The 20565-nt window shown below is 31.7% G+C and overlaps 3 protein-coding genes across 4 annotated transcripts; 1 reads left to right on the top strand and 2 right to left on the bottom strand.

Moving 5' to 3' along the window:
* Positions 1-883: 883 nt before the first annotated feature.
* On the bottom strand, positions 884-3405 carry LOC111011748 (Tetratricopeptide repeat (TPR)-like superfamily protein). The gene is made up of 2 exons (XM_022285636.2): positions 2972-3405; positions 884-2442 (listed from the first exon to the last, which is right to left on the bottom strand). Exons 1-2 carry the CDS (start codon positions 3221-3223, stop codon positions 1210-1212), a joined length of 1485 nt encoding a protein of 494 aa, XP_022141328.1. The 5' UTR covers positions 3224-3405; the 3' UTR covers positions 884-1209.
* A 1741-nt stretch (positions 3406-5146) lies between these two features.
* LOC111011741 (scramblase-like protein) lies at positions 5147-11048 on the bottom strand. Of its 2 annotated transcripts, none has more exons than XM_022285623.2 (11): positions 10441-11048; positions 9377-9463; positions 8651-8692; positions 8498-8542; positions 8257-8322; positions 8104-8160; positions 7940-8001; positions 7346-7466; positions 6845-6922; positions 6645-6758; positions 5147-5794 (listed from the first exon to the last, which is right to left on the bottom strand). In XM_022285623.2, exons 1-10 carry the CDS (start codon positions 10849-10851, stop codon positions 6648-6650), a joined length of 1080 nt encoding a protein of 359 aa, XP_022141315.1. In that variant the 5' UTR covers positions 10852-11048; the 3' UTR covers positions 5147-5794; positions 6645-6647. The 2 variants fall into 2 exon arrangements, with proteins under 2 accessions (XP_022141315.1, XP_022141314.1); XM_022285622.2 differs by having other exon boundaries at positions 6652-6758.
* A 3923-nt stretch (positions 11049-14971) lies between these two features.
* Positions 14972-17855, top strand: LOC111011432 (uncharacterized). The gene is made up of 2 exons (XM_022285177.2): positions 14972-15287; positions 16427-17855. Exon 2 carries the CDS (start codon positions 16558-16560, stop codon positions 17566-17568), a length of 1011 nt encoding a protein of 336 aa, XP_022140869.1. The 5' UTR covers positions 14972-15287; positions 16427-16557; the 3' UTR covers positions 17569-17855.
* Positions 17856-20565: the final 2710 nt, after the last annotated feature.

The following is a 20565-nucleotide window of genomic DNA, read 5'->3' as shown; positions in this document are numbered from 1 at the left end:
CCTACTTGTAGGCCCATAATACACAAGGTGTTGGTCGAAAGATTGAAACATCTTCCTTCTACTACTAATCTTTGATTTCTAAGCTACGTTAATAATTGCAGATTTCCTTCCCATTGGTAACCTGTGGGTTAATTTCAGAAAAAAAAAAGGTTTGACTTTCAACCTTGATCTCGTGGTAGTGGATTTGGAGCTTCCTGACCATTCTAGGAGCTGGTTAATTTCCTTCCCATAACTAATCTTTGTTTTATGTCTACTAACTTTTAATCAATCTCAATGAGAAGTCTAGGGATTAGTCAATAGTTTTTAGTGGCTTGAGAAAAAGGAGATTTTGGAGTTGTTGGAACACACTGGTCTAAAATATAACTTGCAGATTGAATTAAAAAGGTAAAAATTATTGTTCACTTGCACCATTCAAAATTTTGAATGGAAATACTTCAATTACTTCAAAGATGGGTCATATGTAAAAAAAGACAATGAGAAATTCAGGGAAAACAAATTGTCAAAAACTAGCTAATCTAAGTATATTTTGACTAAATTTTTGTTCTAAACGAGTAGAATGCTATTTTCAAATAAACACACTCATAAACAGCCCCTTGCACGAGTAGGCTTCTCCTAAAAGCTATGAAGGTCAGTTTCATCCAGGGGTTTAGCGTTGACATGGGGAATGATAAACGCAATACTAAAATTTTGTTGAGATTTCACAATATTCAGTTTCAATTTATTTTCATTTCCGTTAAGTAAACAAAAGCTTCGAATTTTTACATTTAATTTACCTTCTGAAGTTCTATGTTTACCTCTTAACCTAACACCTCAACAAACTGTCAAAAACATATGGCTTCCCTGTCACAGCCCGATTAACTTTTAAATGGAGTTAAGCCAAGCCTGAGAGGAAATTTTGAAACTGAAGGTTGTAGAAAGTTTTGAACGGTATTGAAGGAGAGCATTTTCTCCATCACAGAAGAAATCATTGGCAATTAAGGAAAAATCAGGCCCCTAAATCAATGCATTATCAGTGGGAAAGAGAATGACTTTGTCAAGTCTAAAGGAAAGCTACATATTTTACCTGGTATATAAGATTCCTTGCTCCCCTTTTCTCTCCTCTTCAGAATACAGCTACAATTTTCTCCTGAACTTTGTGACGATAACAAGTGAAAACAAAATTGGTCCAACTCAACCACAAACCAACGAAACACTTATACAAGCCTGTGTTTAGCAAATCGCCTCGAGTAACTCCTCAAGTTCACTGCTTATCTCAATCTTGTCTTCTTTCAATCTTTGACGCATGTCTGGGGATGATTTTCCTGCAGCTACGTATGTCTTGAGCAACAGATGGTATGCACTGGAGTCTAGACAATTAAAACTCTTTAAAATCTTGGCAAAATCTTCAGCACCTTTAACATCTTTCTCTTCCTCGAAGTACTTCAGAAAAGCATTTACCATTGCCGGTGATGGATGCCATTCGTTGTCCTTGCTTTCAGATATAGCTGATTCCAAATGACTTAGCGCCGAATCCACTTGCTTCAACTTCAAGAAATAAATCATGAACATTTCTCGGGCCCTTAAGAAAGGTCCTTTACTCCTCTTAATGGCATCCTCAAAGATCAATGCAGCATCTTTGTACATGTCCTGGCGTAGGTAAGCCCCAATGGTAACAGCTGCTAACCGGAAATCAAAGATGGAGCAACTAGATTCCCATTCGTTATAAGTTTTTTTAAGACCATCAAAATCCTTTAGTTTGCTGAGAGCCTGAAGAATGACAAGATAACTTATATTATTCGTCATTGGATAGACTGATTTCAGTGCCTTCCATATCCTATTCACCTCACTCAGATTAGAAGTTGATGCATAAAGGCTTATCAAGAAATGGTACGCCAGACATTTCTGCTTATTGGATTTGATCTCTTCCTCTACCTTTTTAAGAGCTAATTCAGCTTTGTCAAGCTGTCCTACCTTGACATAGATAGCAGCCAAGTTAGAAAATGTCGTCCAATCAAATTTGTTTCTGTCTTCATTTTTCATCTCCTCAAGAATTTCTTCCACTTTTCCAACGTCATCCAGAGAAGCGCAGCTGTTCATCCAGACATTGTACGTATACGTGCTAAGAAAAATGCCTCTCTGCTTCATTTCATCTATAAGAGGAGGCACTTTTTCCGGTTGATTCATTCTCATATACATGGTCATGAGATTGTTAAAGGACAAATTGGAAGCAAACTTTAACTCATCTATCTTCTTAGAAAGAGCCAAAGCCTTTTCCTGCATCATTTCCTTGCAATAGCAGTTCAAAAGAGCTCCATAAGTAAATCGATTCTTTGCAGATGGTGACAGATCACAGAAATAACTCTCAGCAGCAGCAATTCCTTTAACCTTTGATATAAGATCTAAACGTAGTGCATAGTCAGTGAAGGAAGAGTTGATATTCCTCATCTCCATCCATTCCATTATCTGCAACCGAAGCAAAGGCAATGGATAAGCTAACATCTTATGGTCTTATGCGATTAGAGCAACTTCTTGGCTGGTCCAGTATGAAAGGATAGTAGACTACATCCATGATTTGTCATGGGTTGGGGGAAGGTTTGGGAGTCTAATGTCTTTAAAGCATCCTTGTGGAGTTCTCTCTCCAGAGTGGTTTTTCTTTGGATACTTCTCATTATATTTCATGAAAGTCTTAGTTTATAATCCAAAAAAATCTAACCAAATGTTAAAAGAACAAAGATTCTAACTACATCTGAGGCTTAGCTCTCCAAAAATTTCATGATCCAAGGGACCAACAGGAATCAATGGAAACAAAATAGCACTAGAAATGAAAACAATTGGCATTACAAAAAGAAAATTAAACAAAAAGCCACAGAAATTGAAAAACCGATGGACAGAAACAGTAATCTTTTGCATTTATATTTTGCACACTTCCAGTGACGGACTTAAGCATTTAAATTCGGTAGCATCACAATCAATAGCAACTTCAGAAACAAACCTGGAGGGCATGGTGGTACCGGCGATACTTCCGGAGCTCCTTTATGCATCTCTCGAGCTCGTATTTTTTGACGATCTTTCCCTCCATGATGAACTGGTTCAATGTCCGCGCCACGCTACCGCCGGAGGCACCCAGCGCCGACAGCCTCGGGTAGAGCCGCCGCTGATCATTCAGAGGACCACGCGTCAACTCAGCGGCTGAAGTGCAAAGCTGCCGTAAACCTGCCGGCGAGATTAAACTCCGACGATTCATTTCCCTCGAAAAATCACTCGTCCCGAGAGCGTGAATCCTCAGAGGTTTTGTTAGGGCTTAACCACATTTCGGCCCTTCGTCTACTTCTTCAACGTAGTAGTTTTTTTACAAGTTCGATCCTCCAAGCTCTAACAATAGCGTCGAATGGATCCTCGATTCTAATTTTATAGGTTTTAAATGCCTATTTGGCAGCGCAATCGTCTGCAATTGTATTAAAAGAATTTTTATTCGGTGACTATTTATATATTTCCATTTTTAAAAAATATTTTCAAATTGTATAGAAACGAAAACAATAAAAATAAACTTTTTTTTTTCCTTTTCGTGTTCACATTTTTAATTTGTTCTAAAACATAAATCAAAATATTATTTTATCATTATTGAATTAAGGTGTTGTTAGCCATGCATTTTCATTTTTATTTTTCTTTACTATGAAGAATGAATCATACATTAGAAATGTAAATATTATCAAATGAGTCCTAATTTTTTTAATTTTCAATTAATGAATTATGTCTTTTATCTCTAAATTATGATTGTGTTTTTCAAGTCCATAAACTTATTAGGCATAAATTGAAAAGATCGTACAAGTTTCGACAAGGATAATTGGAAAATATCAAACCAATTTGAACCGCTCAAATCACAATAGTAGTAGCGTAAAGGCCGTAAGTCGAGGCCCGGTTTAGGGAAAAAAACTTTTCATTTGCTGCAAGGTTGGGGAAAACCATTCAAGCGCTGAGATAGAGATGCTTCCTTCCCCAAACCAACTAAGGGGAAGCACCTACTCCTAACAAAAGCGAAGCGAGCCGCACTACTAGCGTGCATCCATTTTTTAACTGGCTTCAAATTAAAGCTTGATTAATAAGTCACGACACTCCCACCCCTAACTTAGGTTGAGCCCAAGTTTCTCTTAGATACAAATTAAATTAAAAGGTCTAAAGAATTCATGAATTTTAAAGTTTTCAAATAGGTCAAAGATTTATTTAATAAGAAACCAAATAGTTTAAAACTTATTATTAAATATTTTTTAAAGCTTATAAACCTATTAAATACATCAGTAAGAATTTAAATACTAGACTTGTAATTTAACATTTCCTTCTAAATAAGAATAGAAATTAACATTTCTTTCTAAATAAGAATAGAAATAGGGTATCAACTTCAGTCTAGCTCAATTGATTACATATATCTAATGTATAAACATGATTAATTTACTAAATTTTAAAATAATGTAGGCCATGAGTATGAAAAACTTGAGAATATGATACTTGTTCAAAGTTTAACAAAAATAATGTATATTTAAATATGTCAATTTAAACATAGTTCAACGGATTAAAATATATATTATCCACCGAAATGTCAAAAATTCGTCATAGTCTAGTCATGTTCAAAACCAAAAATATTGATAATAATTAATTCCTCCGCTGTAAAAAGAACTTCCAAAGTTAATTTTTATTTTATTCTTGTTTTAGTTTTAATTTTATTCTTTCAAGCTTTGTCCTTCAAATTCGCATCTCACCATTTAATTAAAATTATTTGCCTTCGAATTCAAAATAAATTTCTCCACATCGTGTGTTCCGAGCTATAACCATTTAGAATTATAAGATGATTGAAACTTTTTTTTTCTTTTTTTTAGAGTCAAGGACAATTAGCACTAGTACAAGAACTAAAACCGAACAAATTTCAAAATAAAATACCAAAATAATATTTTACTTTTTTTTTTCTTCATCTACTTGTGGCTTGCATTATTTTACATTTTTCTCTCTTTTTATTTTTTATTTTATTTTGCGTGCTTACTAAAGGTGGGAAAAAAAAATACATGGCTGAGTACTTCTTAAGAAAACACACTAAAAATACTTCTAAAATGCAGCCAAAAGCATGAGCGCTTTCCTCAGAATATGTGAAAAAACAGACACATATAACAAAAGTAAATCCCCACCAACACTACTCAATTTTCTGGTTCCATTAATTCCCTTTGTTTCTGTCTTTTCACATGCTTATTACACTTAACAAGGATATTTCTCCACAATAGGGGAACTTTAAATATATGTTTTAGTTCCCAAGACGGGAATGTTTTTCATTTTAGTCCCTATTGTTTAAATATTTTCAATTCTAATCCTTTATATTGTAACATTTGTTTAATTTAATCTCTCAACATCGATGAATGTTAAAATTAGTGGATGATAAACTTACCTAGCATAGTGAATTGGAAGAAATCTAAAGAAAAAAATATCAATCAAGGAAGAATACTCAAATTTATAAGATAAATTTGAGGGAAGAATCAGAAACTTTCCTCTCTTAGATGACACTTATCCTCTATATTTCTATCAATTCACCTAATATTATGTCATGTAAATTTATCATCGATCAATTTTAACATTTATCAATAATCAGTAACTAAATTGAAAAATATTAAAACATAAAAGACTAAACTAAAACTTTTTAACAATAGATTCTAAACAACTCAATTAGGGACCAAAACATATATACGGAAACACCTTAAAATGGAGAAACCCCAGAGATCCAGAAGAGTGTTCAGCAGACCAAATCTACTCACCGACGGCAATGAAAGGAAGTCCCCTGTTAAAGGAAAAGCAAATCAATAGTTAGTTTTAGCTTCAGTAGTGAATGTACTCTCACCCCATGCCCCCTCGGACTCTGTCAAGATATCGATAATAAATAAAAAATAATACTTACCTCTTCACTTTAATGATTACCAATATGTTTTAGACAAGAGAGAAAATTATAGAAAGAGAGAAAAAAAAGAGCAAATAAGTCAAGGAAGAGAGCTGTTTCTCTAATAATAGCTCATTTCTTATTATTAGTAAGATAGGGTGAAGACTTTTTGTAGAAGGGTTTTTTTTTTTTTGAGAGAGAGAAGGCTTTAAGTTCTTAGGAAGGGCTGTACGAGGCAGCTCATGTGCAATTCGGAAGAGGGTTACCATACAAACAAGAGTCTATGCTTTTACATAAGCTTTTTATCCAAAAAGGATAAAAACCTTGTGAATCTGGTACACCTAACCATTGCTACTCTTAACACCCAACGAGAACCTAAGAGATATTTTTCTCCTTTTCTTCTTGTTGTCAAATTTTTAGCGGTGATTAGTAGGACGATTCCTACCGACCCGTCACGATATAAGTATTATAAATAAACAAGTCACCATTGTCAAACCCAATTCATGGAGAATTTGATCCCAAATGGAATCCTCCGACCTCAATCCCAATTCATAGTACCTCTATGAAATTATGGATGGAGATTGTATTTCCTACCCAACCCACTCCAACGCCACCCCTTTTACAGATGGGAAGGGAGGTTTTATTTTATTTTATTTGTTTTTATAAAGAACTTAACTTTCAATGAGAAGGAAAGAAAGAATACACGTAGACAATCAAACGAGACTATGTACGAGCATTATGAATTAGTGTTTACCACTTACCAGCCACCATGTCTTGAGAAATAGTCATTATCAAGTGAAATAGCAAGAGCAACGGCTACAGCTCTCTCTGAAAGAGTAAGATGTCGGGCGACTTCCAGCTCTTGAACCTGTCACCATCAGTAGCACACAATATTGAAAAAGCGAATTGAAAAAAAAACTAAAATCAAGTTAAACATCAATCTAATACTCTTACTCCTCTAGCAGGGCCAGTCCTTGAGACGGGGTCAGAAGCACCAAAACGAATAACGTACTGACCAGCATCAGTAAAGATCTGCATCATATTTACAGAACAAAAGTTTATAAAGATATAGCGGCGGAACTAATTTCATCTACTTCAGAAAAATGATTACAAGAAGTGAGCAAATGAAAATAAGATTTTTTACTGAGGGAAAAGTTCAAACATTTGATGTGTCGATGGAAAAGAAACCCTGATTTTGGAGATCCGTACGAGTTTTGTTTCTTATTCTAAATCTTAAGAGAGAAAATTCTTGAACAATTTCTTTTATATACTTTACATATGATGCTTGAATTAAAATAAGAGAGAGAAAAATAAAAGAGGCCAGGCTGAGAGCAAGAAGATTATGGAGATATCCTCTTCATTTCCAAAATTCACATTTTGATAAACGGAAAGTTTCTACTTGTTTTGAAATACTATTTTATAATTAAGCTATTGCATGAAGGGAAAAGAAACAACCTCAAAGCCAAAACCTCTCCAGTCACGATCTATCTCAGCTAGCACTTCCCCATCAATGTCCTTTAATGTGAAGGTCCAACTCCAAAAGCCAGGATTTTCGACTGTTGCGAACTGCTTGTTCCTGATAGTCACGATTTAAAAGAAATTGTTTGATTCAAAATAGGTTATTGATTCCCTCATGACTTTGTATGAGTTAAATGCAACTGAGATAACCACAAACAAAATACAGAAAGGGATATAATAGTATACAAGGATGACACACTGATATCATGGATATATCATATCAATAATATGTCTAAGTAAATGTTAGTTAATATTGAGGGAAATAGGGAGAAAATCTTAGAAACTCAAAAATAATAAGACTTATGTGTTCTATTAAATTTACTAATAATTCTTATTAGCTATTTTGCAAGTATGATTAGATTCATGTGTTGTAGTTTTAAATTACCATAGGGAAGAAATAAATGAAAAGACAATAACAAAATACATCTTCCCGAACATTTTATTAAAATAAAATAAAAAATCATAACAGTTTTAAAAAGTGGTCTATAAAACAGTTTTATAATTTTGATAGATAGTTGGTGCTCAACTTACCCAAGGTACAGATCATACACCCTCCTCCAGAGATGCCATCGTCTATGAACCACACCAATTTCCTAGAGTTGTTTTTCAAACGTGAAAACATGATCATAGTGCCCAAAGCTGAAAACTTTCTTACTGTATGACACATAGAATAACTGAGCTATCATAATTCATACCTTACCATCAACTTCAGCATATATAGAACTGGTTATCCACCAAAAGGGCCGTCGGACCTAATATGCATTAATATTTCATTTTCAAACCAAATTATCTAAAAATCATATTTATTTGTTGCTTACAAAGGAAAGGAAAAAAATTAAAGTGCTCACCCTGAAAAGTTCATTACCCATTGCATCTGTAATATATGCCACAAAAGGGCGCCTCAGGCGGAGCAACTAATAGCAAAGTGTATCAAGGATTAGCCTTTGAAATTCGAACAAGATGAATTATTCATTTTTCTTATAAGAGGGAAGGAAAATAGAAATTGTGAGCAGTGTCAGAATAGCCACAATTATAATAGTTTATAGCTTTACAGTTGGTCAAAGTAGTATAAAAGGTTCCAAGTTGTACCTGTCTAGCAATGATGTTACTTTGCTCCCGGATAAACCCAACTGGCTATTAAAAAACGTTGAGGTATATAAGATTAGAGCAGATTTTGATAAACACAAAAGCAGGATAAAATAAAACTAAAAGAGCAACTAAAAAATGAAAAAGAATGCTTACCGACTGGGGATAGCACACGTCTACTATAGCATAACGATTTTCCTGCATTTCTCCAAATACAAGTGGTGATATAGCATACCCACAAACAAAAGTATCTAAAGGGAAAGAAACAGAAATGCAAGCAAGAATCTGATGATAAGCTACCAAAACATTTGTAATACTATTTAAGTATGAACGACTGCTTAGTGAAGATTTATTTTTTCAAACATCACAAGCAGTCAAGCTCCTAACACGTTCTTTAACAGAATTCAATACATAACATTACACCCAGTTTTCTAAACATGCAGATATAGTATAAATAAACATAAACCATAATCACCCAGATAACAGAAAGAGAGAAAAAAACGGAATATACAAAGAAAGAATGAGTCCGGATATGGATGCTTTTAAGAGGGGACAAATGCAGAATAAGCCCACAAGAAAGAAATGATGGGTTACCAAGATAACATTAAATGAGACAAGTGTGTAAAATCACCAATTTCATAAAATCATCAACATAATTCTTGCTAAATAAAAAGGAAAATTAAAGCTACAACAGCAGTTCAATAAAAGGATCTGTCAAATAACAAATACATTCCTTGCATTCCTAAGATGGTGCTAGGAGTTCGATCAATAATGACCTTAACCTCATCATTCCAATCCTTGAAAAAATTCAAACAAGTAATGACATAGAAATCCACACATGAATAACCAACCAGGAGCAAACAAGTAGTGAAAAAGAGTTACCTGCTCAAATCCAAGTACCAGATTTGCCCACTCTATATCCCTAGTAATAAGCAGATTAGACCTAGCAAGAAGAGGTGCAACTTGGACCTAACGAATAGAAAGATAAAAGGAACCATTCATGTTAGTATGATGCTAGAGTATTAAAAGAAAAGAAGAATCTTAAATACAATAAATTTGCACTTATGATAAGGTGAGAATGTGGTATAGAAAGCAAGCATTTTACTGTAAAATTCACACAACGACAAGAACACATTCCCAAATCAGCAATCATGTTCAACTCACCTAAGAGGTAAGGAAAAAAAGATTTTCATACTCAGATACTCAAGCCCAACCATACTCGCTTATCAGAATTTGAAATGAACTCAGCTCAAAGTGTAATGTTGTCTTTTTCCAAAGACGTGATGGAAAATATTTCTCCCACGTTGATGATAAACCTGAACGAATCCACTCCCATAAGTGGAATTGTTCTTAATGCAAAGAGGTGAAGTTCTAGAGAGAACACATCAGATTCAAAGAATTCTGATCTAATTACTAAAAAATTCAAACGCATAGCTCCCTAATCATTTATAGAGCGATAAGTAGAACAACCTTCTTTATTGTGAACGAGACTACTTCAAATTTGGGAGTCTAAGAGTTTTATATTAAGAGATTATCTACGGTTAGGCTCTTAACAACTCATCAATGGATCCCGTCATGATTTTCCTACCCCCAGAGGGAAAATCACTGAATCAAAACTGCTTGGCTGAACAACTAAATTTTAACTAATTAAACTACAGCCGATCAGCAGCTACAACAAACAAACTATATCACTCGCAATGAAACTATTACGACTTCTCAACAAATAAAATTGTTCCGACTGATAAAATGTTCAGTTAATACTAGTAATTCAAAATACTCAGGGAAACTGCAATTAGGAAGGACGAGGAACGAATGAACTGACAGTGCTGTTTAATATAAATTTCTTCATTGCTATGAACGGAAAGTAGCGGGAAATGCCCTTACAGGAACCAGGTCACTCCATAGAATCAGAGAATAATCGTATAACTTATATAATCTAAGGTTACCTCCTCGGGAGAATGTGGCTCAAGAACACCGGAGACAGATTGACTTGGAGGTGGTTGCTTCCATACTTTCCCTTCTGCAAAAGCAGCATCCGAGGTCGATTTCCCAAACGGGCGCTCAAATAACAGATTCCTGTGATTATAATGCGAAATCCGCTTTCGATTTCCATGTCCACCCGATATCCGTTTCCGTTTCTCTCTACTTCTTTCCAGCTTCCTATCTGCTTCCCAGAGCTGCGCCAGGAATCTCCTATCTAAAAGAGGATAATCATCGTTCTCAAACCTTCTTCCGAAATGACGATACGTAGGCGCAATGCTCCGCAGTGGCCGACGCGAACTCCTGGCGCGGCAATCTTCTCCGATGCATTTGCGAACAGTATTTGACAAAAAACGCAAACTCCTGGTCCAGTTCATCTATGATCACATCCACACAGCAGAATCAAGCTCGAGAGATCAAAATTATGTGTACGCATAAGAATGCTCGAGAGATTGTAGTTTTTTCAGAGGATGAACAGAGCCGAGCTTTATTTGGACAATATCGGCGACGGGGAGACTAGAGAGGGAAAACGGCAGAGAAAGGGAAAACCAAGTCACGGGAAATTGGAAAAGGGAAAATAAATTGAAAAAAAAAAACATAAAAAGAAAAAGAAAAACACGAAAAATTATCCATGAATAATCATCAAAATGTCCTTGCTAACTTAGGCATCGGAGCCCGTGTGACAAGAGTCACACTGGTCTAATTTTGTTCGGTTTTGCAGGTCTTTGATGTCCCGATAATCAAGTTTGGTGCGAACAATTGAAAAGGCACCCAACCTAACTAAAACATATATTTAACAAAACAAAGAGAAAAATGGGTTTGACTTAAAACTTTTAAAACCATAAAAACCAAATCTTAGAAACTTTAAAACCATACAAACTAAATTGAAAATACTATCTAATAACTAATTGAATTAAAATAAAGTTTAAATCAGATGCAATATTCTTGACGAGATAAATGGTTTGGTTTCGAATGTACAGTGAGCGTCCAATTTCGATAAAAACATTAAAAAAACTAGTAAATTAAAGTTACTGCAACAGCATTTTTTTTCTCTTTTGTTTTTTTTTTAACAACGCTTTGTATCCATCTATTTTTATCAACCTTATTCTAAACTTTCGATTTAATTAAATTTAACCTTAAATTTATCATTTTTACTTCCAACTCTATATCAATATTCATGGGTTCTATCTCAAAATCAATTGACAATTAGAGGAGTAGTCAATGTCCTATTACAAACGACATTGTTAGATCTCCTCTCTTTTCAATGTGAGATCCTTAACACTCTAACCAATAACATAAGAGTACTGTTGTCCAAAAAAAAAACGTAATGTAACTTTTTTTTTTTTAAGTTCGTTACAACCATTAATAAAAATTCTTACCTCTTGAATAAATTTAAAAACATATATCTAGTATCTAATTGTAATTTATAGGCTTTCATTAAAATGAAATATATTGACATTGGAGTTAGTTATTTTTATTTTTTCTTTTTTGCATTTTTTTCTTAAACAATACATTATTATTCAGTGGTCAAATAACATATTTAATTTAATGCAAAGCTTTATAAAGCTTAAATGGTTAGTAAAACGAGTGTGTGAATTAGAATTCACTGAATAGATGGTTAACATTGTTTAATTTCACGAAACTAAAATTCTATGGTCAACTTCGAGATAACTTTTTTGGATAACTTATGTTCTTATACTTTTTAAATTTAATTCATATTGTTTTAAAAGTTTTAATTCAGTCAAACACCGTTGGATATCGTTAAGATTTAGTAAAAATAAACTTACATAATATAATAATAAGTGAATTTATTGAAATTTAAAGAAAAAACGTAAAGTAAATGTATAGTTTATCTTCAAAATTTATAAAAAAATTAATAAACATTTTAATTTTATTACTTACATGGAAGTATTATACCACATAAATTAATCGTTATCAAATTCTAAGTTTTAATATTTTCTAATGATAAGAGACTAAATTAAAAAGTATTAAAATATAAGAGGGTGAACTAAAGTTTTAAAAAACTCGGGACTAAATTGAAAATTTATAATCGATTGAAAAAATTGAAAACTTTAAATAATATGTACTATATTAAAAAATACAAAATGCTACTATTAGCCTATGATTATCCGTATATAGATATCTTGTGCTATATTTAGATTGGGATTTTTTATCTTTTATTTTTTAATTTGTCTCGTTTAAAATTTTCGTCTTTCCATACTTAAAATTTGTCATTTGCACACCAAAAAACATATGTATATATATTTAAATTATGATGTCAATTTGTGCAGACTAAGGTAAATCCTGTCTATCTATTCTATATATAAAAAGGACCTGGAGAATTTTCTCCCTATTTTATCCTTTTAATTTAAACACTTTCATATTTCGTTGCAATATAAAAGTTTTTTAATTTCTTTAAAAATATTTTATCTCCGTCCTTACAAATTTCATTTTTCTTAAATTAATTTTATATTTGGAAAATTTTCCCTCTCAATAGATTATAATCTAAAGAGTTAGAATATGTATATTTTGTTAGGTTTCTTTCTATGAATTAATTAAAAAATTATAACTTATTTTTAGTTATAATTAATAAGAATTTAAAAAAATTTCGTAAGTTTTTTATTTTTCACAACTATATAAAGAGTATTTTCTTACTCTTCCTCTCAACTTTTTATTCATCAAAAATTGATATTCTTTTATATTTCTGTATGATTTTCTCCTTTAATCAACGACGTGCTGCTTTCTTCTATTTTAGTTAGATTGTTTGATCAAACATTCAATTTTTAGTTTTTTTGTTCCAATGCAATGTTAATAATTGTTATTTTAAATAATACTTGATTACCTACACTATATAAGTAATTTATTCAAAAAGTTTAAGAGATGACATACTTGCTATTTTTGTTTTGTCATTTTATTTTTCAATGCCTCAAATAAGAAATCAAAACAAAGTTTTATTTAATTTTATGCATTGTTATGTTTAGAAAAAAAAAATGAAAAATCTACGAATATATGTTTATTTTAGAAAAAAAATTAAGTAATTGATATTTTTAGAAAAAAAATTAAGTCATTTTTTTAGTCACATTAATAGTGAAATTTGATGAGATAAACATGGAAAATAAAAAAAATGAGCACTTGCAAATATCGCAAAAATTTTTAGTAAAATAAGCAAAATAACAACCACATTTAGTTTTTTCAAATATAACATTTTTTTTCGGAAAAAATGGAGGTCCAATTGTAAAATTACAAATTCACCATTTAATATATCTGTAATATATCTGACCACTGATATATATCTCTAATATAATAATTATATACAATTGATTTAGTTATGATATAACCATGATATCTACTCAACTTCTAACATGTCTTACCACTGTTATACGTATGATAACCATTGATTTACCACGCTAATACATATATGATATATATTTTATATGTCTCTAATTTACCATTAATGTACAAATGATATACCACTAATATAAGTATGATATCTACTGATATAACTTCTCATATGATTATATGATTTACCACTAATATAATACTGATATATACTTAATACTAATATATCTCTGATATAACAATTATATCTACTAATATAACTATGATATATGTGTGTTGATATCATACTATATATCCAATATTTTTTCAGATGAAAACAATGGTGCATAATTTTTTATTTTTTAATTTTGAAATATAAATTTATTATATAAAATGTTTATGTGGACCATGCACGTTAAATTTTTGATATACTTTATAAATTTAAACAGTTGATATTCCACATATTTAGTATCTAATTAATATTAATATTGAATAAATAGTAGTGATATAGTAATCAACATTATTGATAACATTAGTATATTAATCAACAAATTAAAACGATAAACTATAATTTAAACAGCTGATATATCACTAAAAATTAAACATTTTGTATATATTTAGTATATCAGTTGAAAATATATTTAGTATATCATAAATTAGAAGTACATCAGATATATATATTATATGTATAATACGTATATTTGATGTATATCAGCGGTATATCTGATAATATATATCATGGTATATCTAATACTGTATATTAGGGGTACATCGAATGTATATCGGAAGTATATCAGAGTTATATCGGATGTACATTAGATATAGATTTGATTTGATGTATGATATACATTTGATGTATAGATATACATAAAAAAAATGTCATCAGATATAAATGGGATGTATATCAGATATATTAGATATCATAAAGATAAGATTGGAATAATAAAAATTTTGAAAATTAAAATTAAAATATTTTGTTATATTTTGAAAATTTGAGAAGTTGATGACATTTTTTGAAATATATAAAATATTTTTGCTACCTATAACTACCCGTAAAGAAAGGTAAATATAAGAGATAAAAAAATCAGATTATATTAAAAAATTTAACTATTCAATTAATTTTTATATTTTTAAATATTAAAATAAAAGCTATTACGCTAAACAAGAAATGGCGGTTCGGCTTCTCAAACTTGTCTTGTTGGCTTCCCCAAGCTCTGCCCGTGCCTCGATCATCCACAACTCCTCAGGCTCTCTCCTCCAATGGCCAATGACTCCAATCTCATTTATGATAATTCCATTAACGCATCTTTTCTTCCTTTAACCCTTCGTCTTCTTCTCTCATTTTTCATATATCTTCCATGTGTTTTCTCCTTCATGCTCACAACTCACAAGTCAGTATAAAATGTTAAGAGGGTTCCTTCTTTGACAGGCAAGCTGATGAAGAACGACGATACTTAGGAGCGGATCGTCGTCAATCCTACCTCCTGGATTCTGGGTATGTTTCGTAGACTGAAAAACTTTTAATTTTAAAGGGAAGCTATTCTTCTTTGAGCTTATTTCTGTTTGGTTCTCAAATAATGTTGGAATCGATGCTACAGCTTGTTGCCTATTTTTGGAATTTTAAATCTTTGAAGTCGAGTTACAATTTGGCTGTTTGGGTTTTTGGCTTCCAGTTTTAGTCTGCTTCAGAATTTGGAGTTCATGACCATCTTTTTGTTTTTATGCATTTAGCTTCCTTCAGTGATTCCCACTGGGAGTTCTTGACCATCTGAAATTTTGGTCCACCAACTGTTTGATGATTTGTGCCCTGTGGAGTGTGCCTTATTTGGTTAACCTTTGACCCGTAGCAGAGCCGACTGATTTCTTCTCATCTATTTCCTTCTCTTCTGATTTAGCTTCACAATGGAGTTAGACTCTACCGTCTACCTTCAAGATGTAGTTAAGGCATTTCTAAGCTTGATTTAAGTTATTGATTTTTTTTTAATTCTATATTGGCCAATGGCCAATGCAATTGTCAAACCTGCACCAGTCTCGAAATTATTTTGGTGCTTTTATGGACAGGACTTATTTTCTTCTTAATCTATGCAAGGAACGATGGAGACATATCCTGTCTTCGTTATCATAAATGTGAAGTATTCTTCTTTGTTAGTTCAGGTTTCGTGCAGGTCAAGTCAGAAGAAAAGAGCTAACCACAAGGTCTTATTTTGGATAATACGGCTAGGGGAAAATAAAACAAATTAAAGGATGTTCGAGGGAGTTAATTGAAGTCCGGTTTATTTTTTTGGATCTAATGCCCTCAACGGATTCATACGATAGGAATGCTTTTGGGATATAATTAGGAAAATTATTAGAGATATTTTGTGTGATCTTTATTGACTTTGGTTGAGAGGGTACCTTATCTTCTCTTCCTTTGCCCTTCGTACATTTTGTTCCTTTTATGGAAGTCTTGAATCTAATGGAAAGCCTCTTCCTTTTACTGTATCCCTGTGATGTCTTGATAGTTCGATTCAAATCATTTATATGGTATTAGTTTCGTCCCTGAATCTATTCGATTATTTGTAGTGTTTCTTGTATGTTCCACTAAGTATTGTGGTATATTTAATACAACTCACGATGTCACATTTTTTTTAACAGGAAGCTCATGAACTTCACCATTCAACTTATGAGAACAAAAGGCTCAGAGGATTATAAGACTTAGAAACTATAAGTTTTACCTTAAGTTTTCAATTTTCTATTATAACATCTTAAACTCCTTCATTGGCTCCATGGCTCGTCATGAAGCAGGAATGTCAAGGCTTACTGAACGCTGGCCCATATCAAGAAATAATGTTGGTCTGTTTGGGCAAAGACCATCATCAATACGGGGTGTGAAAGTTTATAAATCTCAAAATGGTAGAACTTCTAATCAAATTTTATTCACATGCCTCAGTAAAATGAATGCAGATGTTGATGGTGATTTGCAGCTATGTGGATACTATGTGTCGTGCATATTGGCTATCTTCCCTAATTTGGGTAAAGAATTTAGTTCTTCACTAAAAGATTTAGGTGGGGAGATTTCCATAGTGACTGACAATCTGTTTGAAGTAATGGCTTTTGTATTAACTGACCCCCGCCCCTCACCTGCATTTTTGGTCGCTGTATGCCAATTACTTTTGTTTCCGTTTAAGACAATATCATGTGAAAGTTATGCCAACGACATGAACTCTGCAATCACAGCTCTAAAGCCTCTTGCTGGATATGCGACCACACTAACAGACCTAGTAGCAGCCGAATATGAAGTGGCTAACAAAATAAGAATTATGCTTGGATCAAAAGTATATTTGAGAAGTTCATTGCTTGATTCCATCCTTTATGCAGCGCAGTGTGATTCACCACTAGGGTATTGTTGCAATTATGTGGCAGGGATGCTTTCATGGACTGACATGTCGGAGTTTGTATTAATCAATGATGTTCTTCTTGTTACGAAATCCCCTGTTCTAGGAGATGACAGAGTAGCGTCAGAAGTGCAGAGACTCCACGAAACCTTCAAAGAAATAACACAAAACCGTACTCCTCAGTATTTTGCGATCACCACCTTTGGATTCAAGGCAAGACTGTTAGACAGGTCAAAATTCCCACACTTGATAGAAGTTGCCCGGTACATAAGTGCCAAGCAATCTTCCACCTTTAGCCAAAGCAACTTTGTATTTCCCCTCCCTGTGAAGGGCCAAACTTTCTTGGAACTGGTTGCTAAACATGAGGCATTTATCAAGGAAAATCGGGCCAGATCAAGTTGAAGTGCTGTAGTGTTCTCTCCTACTATGATGGCCACTTAAGACAAGGATGAAGAACAGAATTCTAAGGGGCTGGTTGATTCAATGCAGTCATGAAGAAAAAGGTATTTTTGTTTGTGTAGAAACACATTTCTATTTCAGGGTAAACTTTTTTTTTTTTTTTTTTTTGCCTGCGTTGTTTCTCTGTTATTCCTCTTGTATTGTTGCATGTCTAAGTTTTTACTAGGAACTGTAGACTTTGATTATGCGGTCTCTACGAAATGCAATGACAGTTTTTTTTGTTCTAGTTCTCTTTTTGGGTTATGAGAAATGTGGCATTGAACTAGAGAAAAAAAGTGAAAAAAGGCTCAATTATTTGTTATCTTGCACTGCAAATATTTGGGATTTGCTTATTTGTGAATTTAAGATACTAGTGGCACGTGCATTGCAAGTAAATATATTTTAAATTTAAACTATTTGGGAAATATGTTATAAAGTATTATTAAATTATAGTATGTTATTTTGTTTTGTTGGTTGATTGTTTTTATTATTTAATTAAATTAAAAAAATTTGAAAAAATAAATTTGTTTAACCAAGGTGAGCTTGATTTTTAAAAATAAAAAATGAATTTTTATAATAAAAGCATGAATTTTAGTTAGGATTTAAAATATTTTTGGAGTATAAGGTTGAAAAAATGTTAATAAATAAAATGTGAAACATAAAACTAAAATGGTAAAATACACTTTTAGTTATAGTTTGAGGATATGTTTTCATTTGGTTCTTGAGTTTCAAAAAGTGACACCATGATCCTCTTAGATAGTAGTTCTATAAGGTCGTGGCGGAGTAACACTCTCGTTGGTAACACAAATAAAACATGACATGACATTGGTAAGGTGGTAAGTTTTATATAATACTTTTAATTTATGTGATATTTTTTTTTCTCTTCTCTCCCCTTCTACTCTTTCTTCCCAATATTCCTCCTATTTTGTCCAATAGATTTTGAAATATTTAAAAAATTTACTTTTTACTTTATATTTATATCATTATTTGTGATATAATTGTGAGATAGGCAAAATAAATATTTTGACATGTATTTTATTTTGATATTATTTTTTTCCAAATGGTAGTTTTTAAAAATTTTAAATGTTGGGAATACGTTGTTTATTTGATTTTCTTAATAAGATATTTAAGAAACACTCCGTCAAGAGAAACCAATAATTCAAATTGAACAAATCATGTTGGTTAGTCAAACTGAAGCAAATCTATTAAAGATGTTTTAATATGCATTTCAACATTTTCACCAAATCAATATAATTATTTATGCCAATTTATAAATTTCATCTTTGAACTTTCAAACTTATAGATAATAAGTTCATAAATTTGAAAAAGTACTTCTTGAAGTTGATATTTAAATATTATTTATTATTAAAAAAAGATATTTATGGTATACATATAAATAGTATTCTCATTATTATTGTTAAACAAAAAATTGAAAATAAAATCTTTTTATATTACATGTTCTCTTTCTCTAAGTTTTAGTATTAATTTTATGGAAAAGAACACTAACGTACCATATTATTCCTTCCATTCTTCGATTTTTTTTTTACAACTTTGATGAGATTCAATAACAAAAGATTTTTCATATTTAAGCCTAAATTAATTAATAAAAATCTAAATAACTTAAATTTAAGTTCTAACAAATTAGAGCATCACAATAACAAAAATTACAGATTTGATATAAACACTACAGGGTAAAGTAACATTTTTCTTTTGTTTTGTTATTATTATTATTGTGTTTAGTTCAACTAGACGGGGGTGGAAATTCAAACTTTTCAACATTTGTTTGAAAAGATATGACTTAACCAATTGATTTATGTAAAATAACAATAGAACACCTTCGCATGTTATAGTTGACATTGCAACATAAAAATTGATGAGAAAAGGGTTTTATTTCATAACTGTAATTTAATATAAAATATTTGGTCAAAAGGGTCATAGTAGTAGTTCAATTCATAGTCCAACGACAATGAATAATATACAAGGAGGAACCAAAAAAAAAAAAAAAACAAAACAAAAATTAAGAAAAAAGAAAGAAGTAAAAAAAGTTGTAGAATGCGGCTAGAGGTGTAATCACACTTGAAATTGAAGTCAAAGTGGCGTTAACATAATGATTAACAATGTTAAATATCCGTTACCAAATTACTAATACCATATTAGTTTATCATCATAAAGTTAATTAAAGAAAAAAGATGAACGAGATGCTGGCACTCTCTTACCGAGTCACCGACACGTCATGGTGCTCTCCTTCCATATGTGCCGTTCATAATCCCCATTTCATCCGTCTCCTTCTCTTTGAAACAAAATAAATTTGGACAAAAACTAAATAACTAAAAGATCTGTACAAGATTAATTGTAACTGTTTCCTAATAATTAGCTAGCAATGTTGAAATCGCACAAAGGTAATTAATTTGTTTTGGTTATGCAAATAAATTTAATTTCCTTCTATTGAATGTAATTGAATATTTAGAATTAAAAATATTTATGAAAATTGAATGAAATCTTTGTAATTTGTAATATTTATTAAAGTAAATAGTATATTTGTGATTCATTAAAAAATGAGAGGGGTAATATAGTCTAAAAAAAGCTTGCTTTTTTTAATTTAGTATAGATATAGATTGGGTGACATTGGGTGAACAACACTGATTTTTCACATCTTCATACCTATTATGTCATCCTCTGGAACAGGCAGGTATTGAAGTCCTCAAACTGTTAAGTTATTTCCAAGTGGTCTTTTTGATAAGTTAAGTTCCTTGTGTTCTTAACAAAAAAAAAACATGTATTTAGTACAAATTCAGATTTTCTTTTTCTTTTTATATACCAACTTTCATATTTTCTTAGAAGTTCTGATTCCATAGTATTTTGTTAATAGTTCTAAAGCTACTACAATACACTGAAAAAATATCTGTATATCCCAAGTCCATGTCGAGGAAGAATTATCAATTCTAATGTTATTTGACCTGA

The sequence above is a fragment of the Momordica charantia genome (assembly GCF_013281855.1).
Source record: "Momordica charantia cultivar OHB3-1 chromosome 10 unlocalized genomic scaffold, Mcharantia_2.0 BLBB01000010.1, whole genome shotgun sequence".
Classification (NCBI taxonomy): Eukaryota; Viridiplantae; Streptophyta; class Magnoliopsida; order Cucurbitales; family Cucurbitaceae; genus Momordica; species Momordica charantia.
Note: the sequence above shows the minus strand (reverse complement) of the source record. Positions and strands in the feature narration are given on the sequence as shown.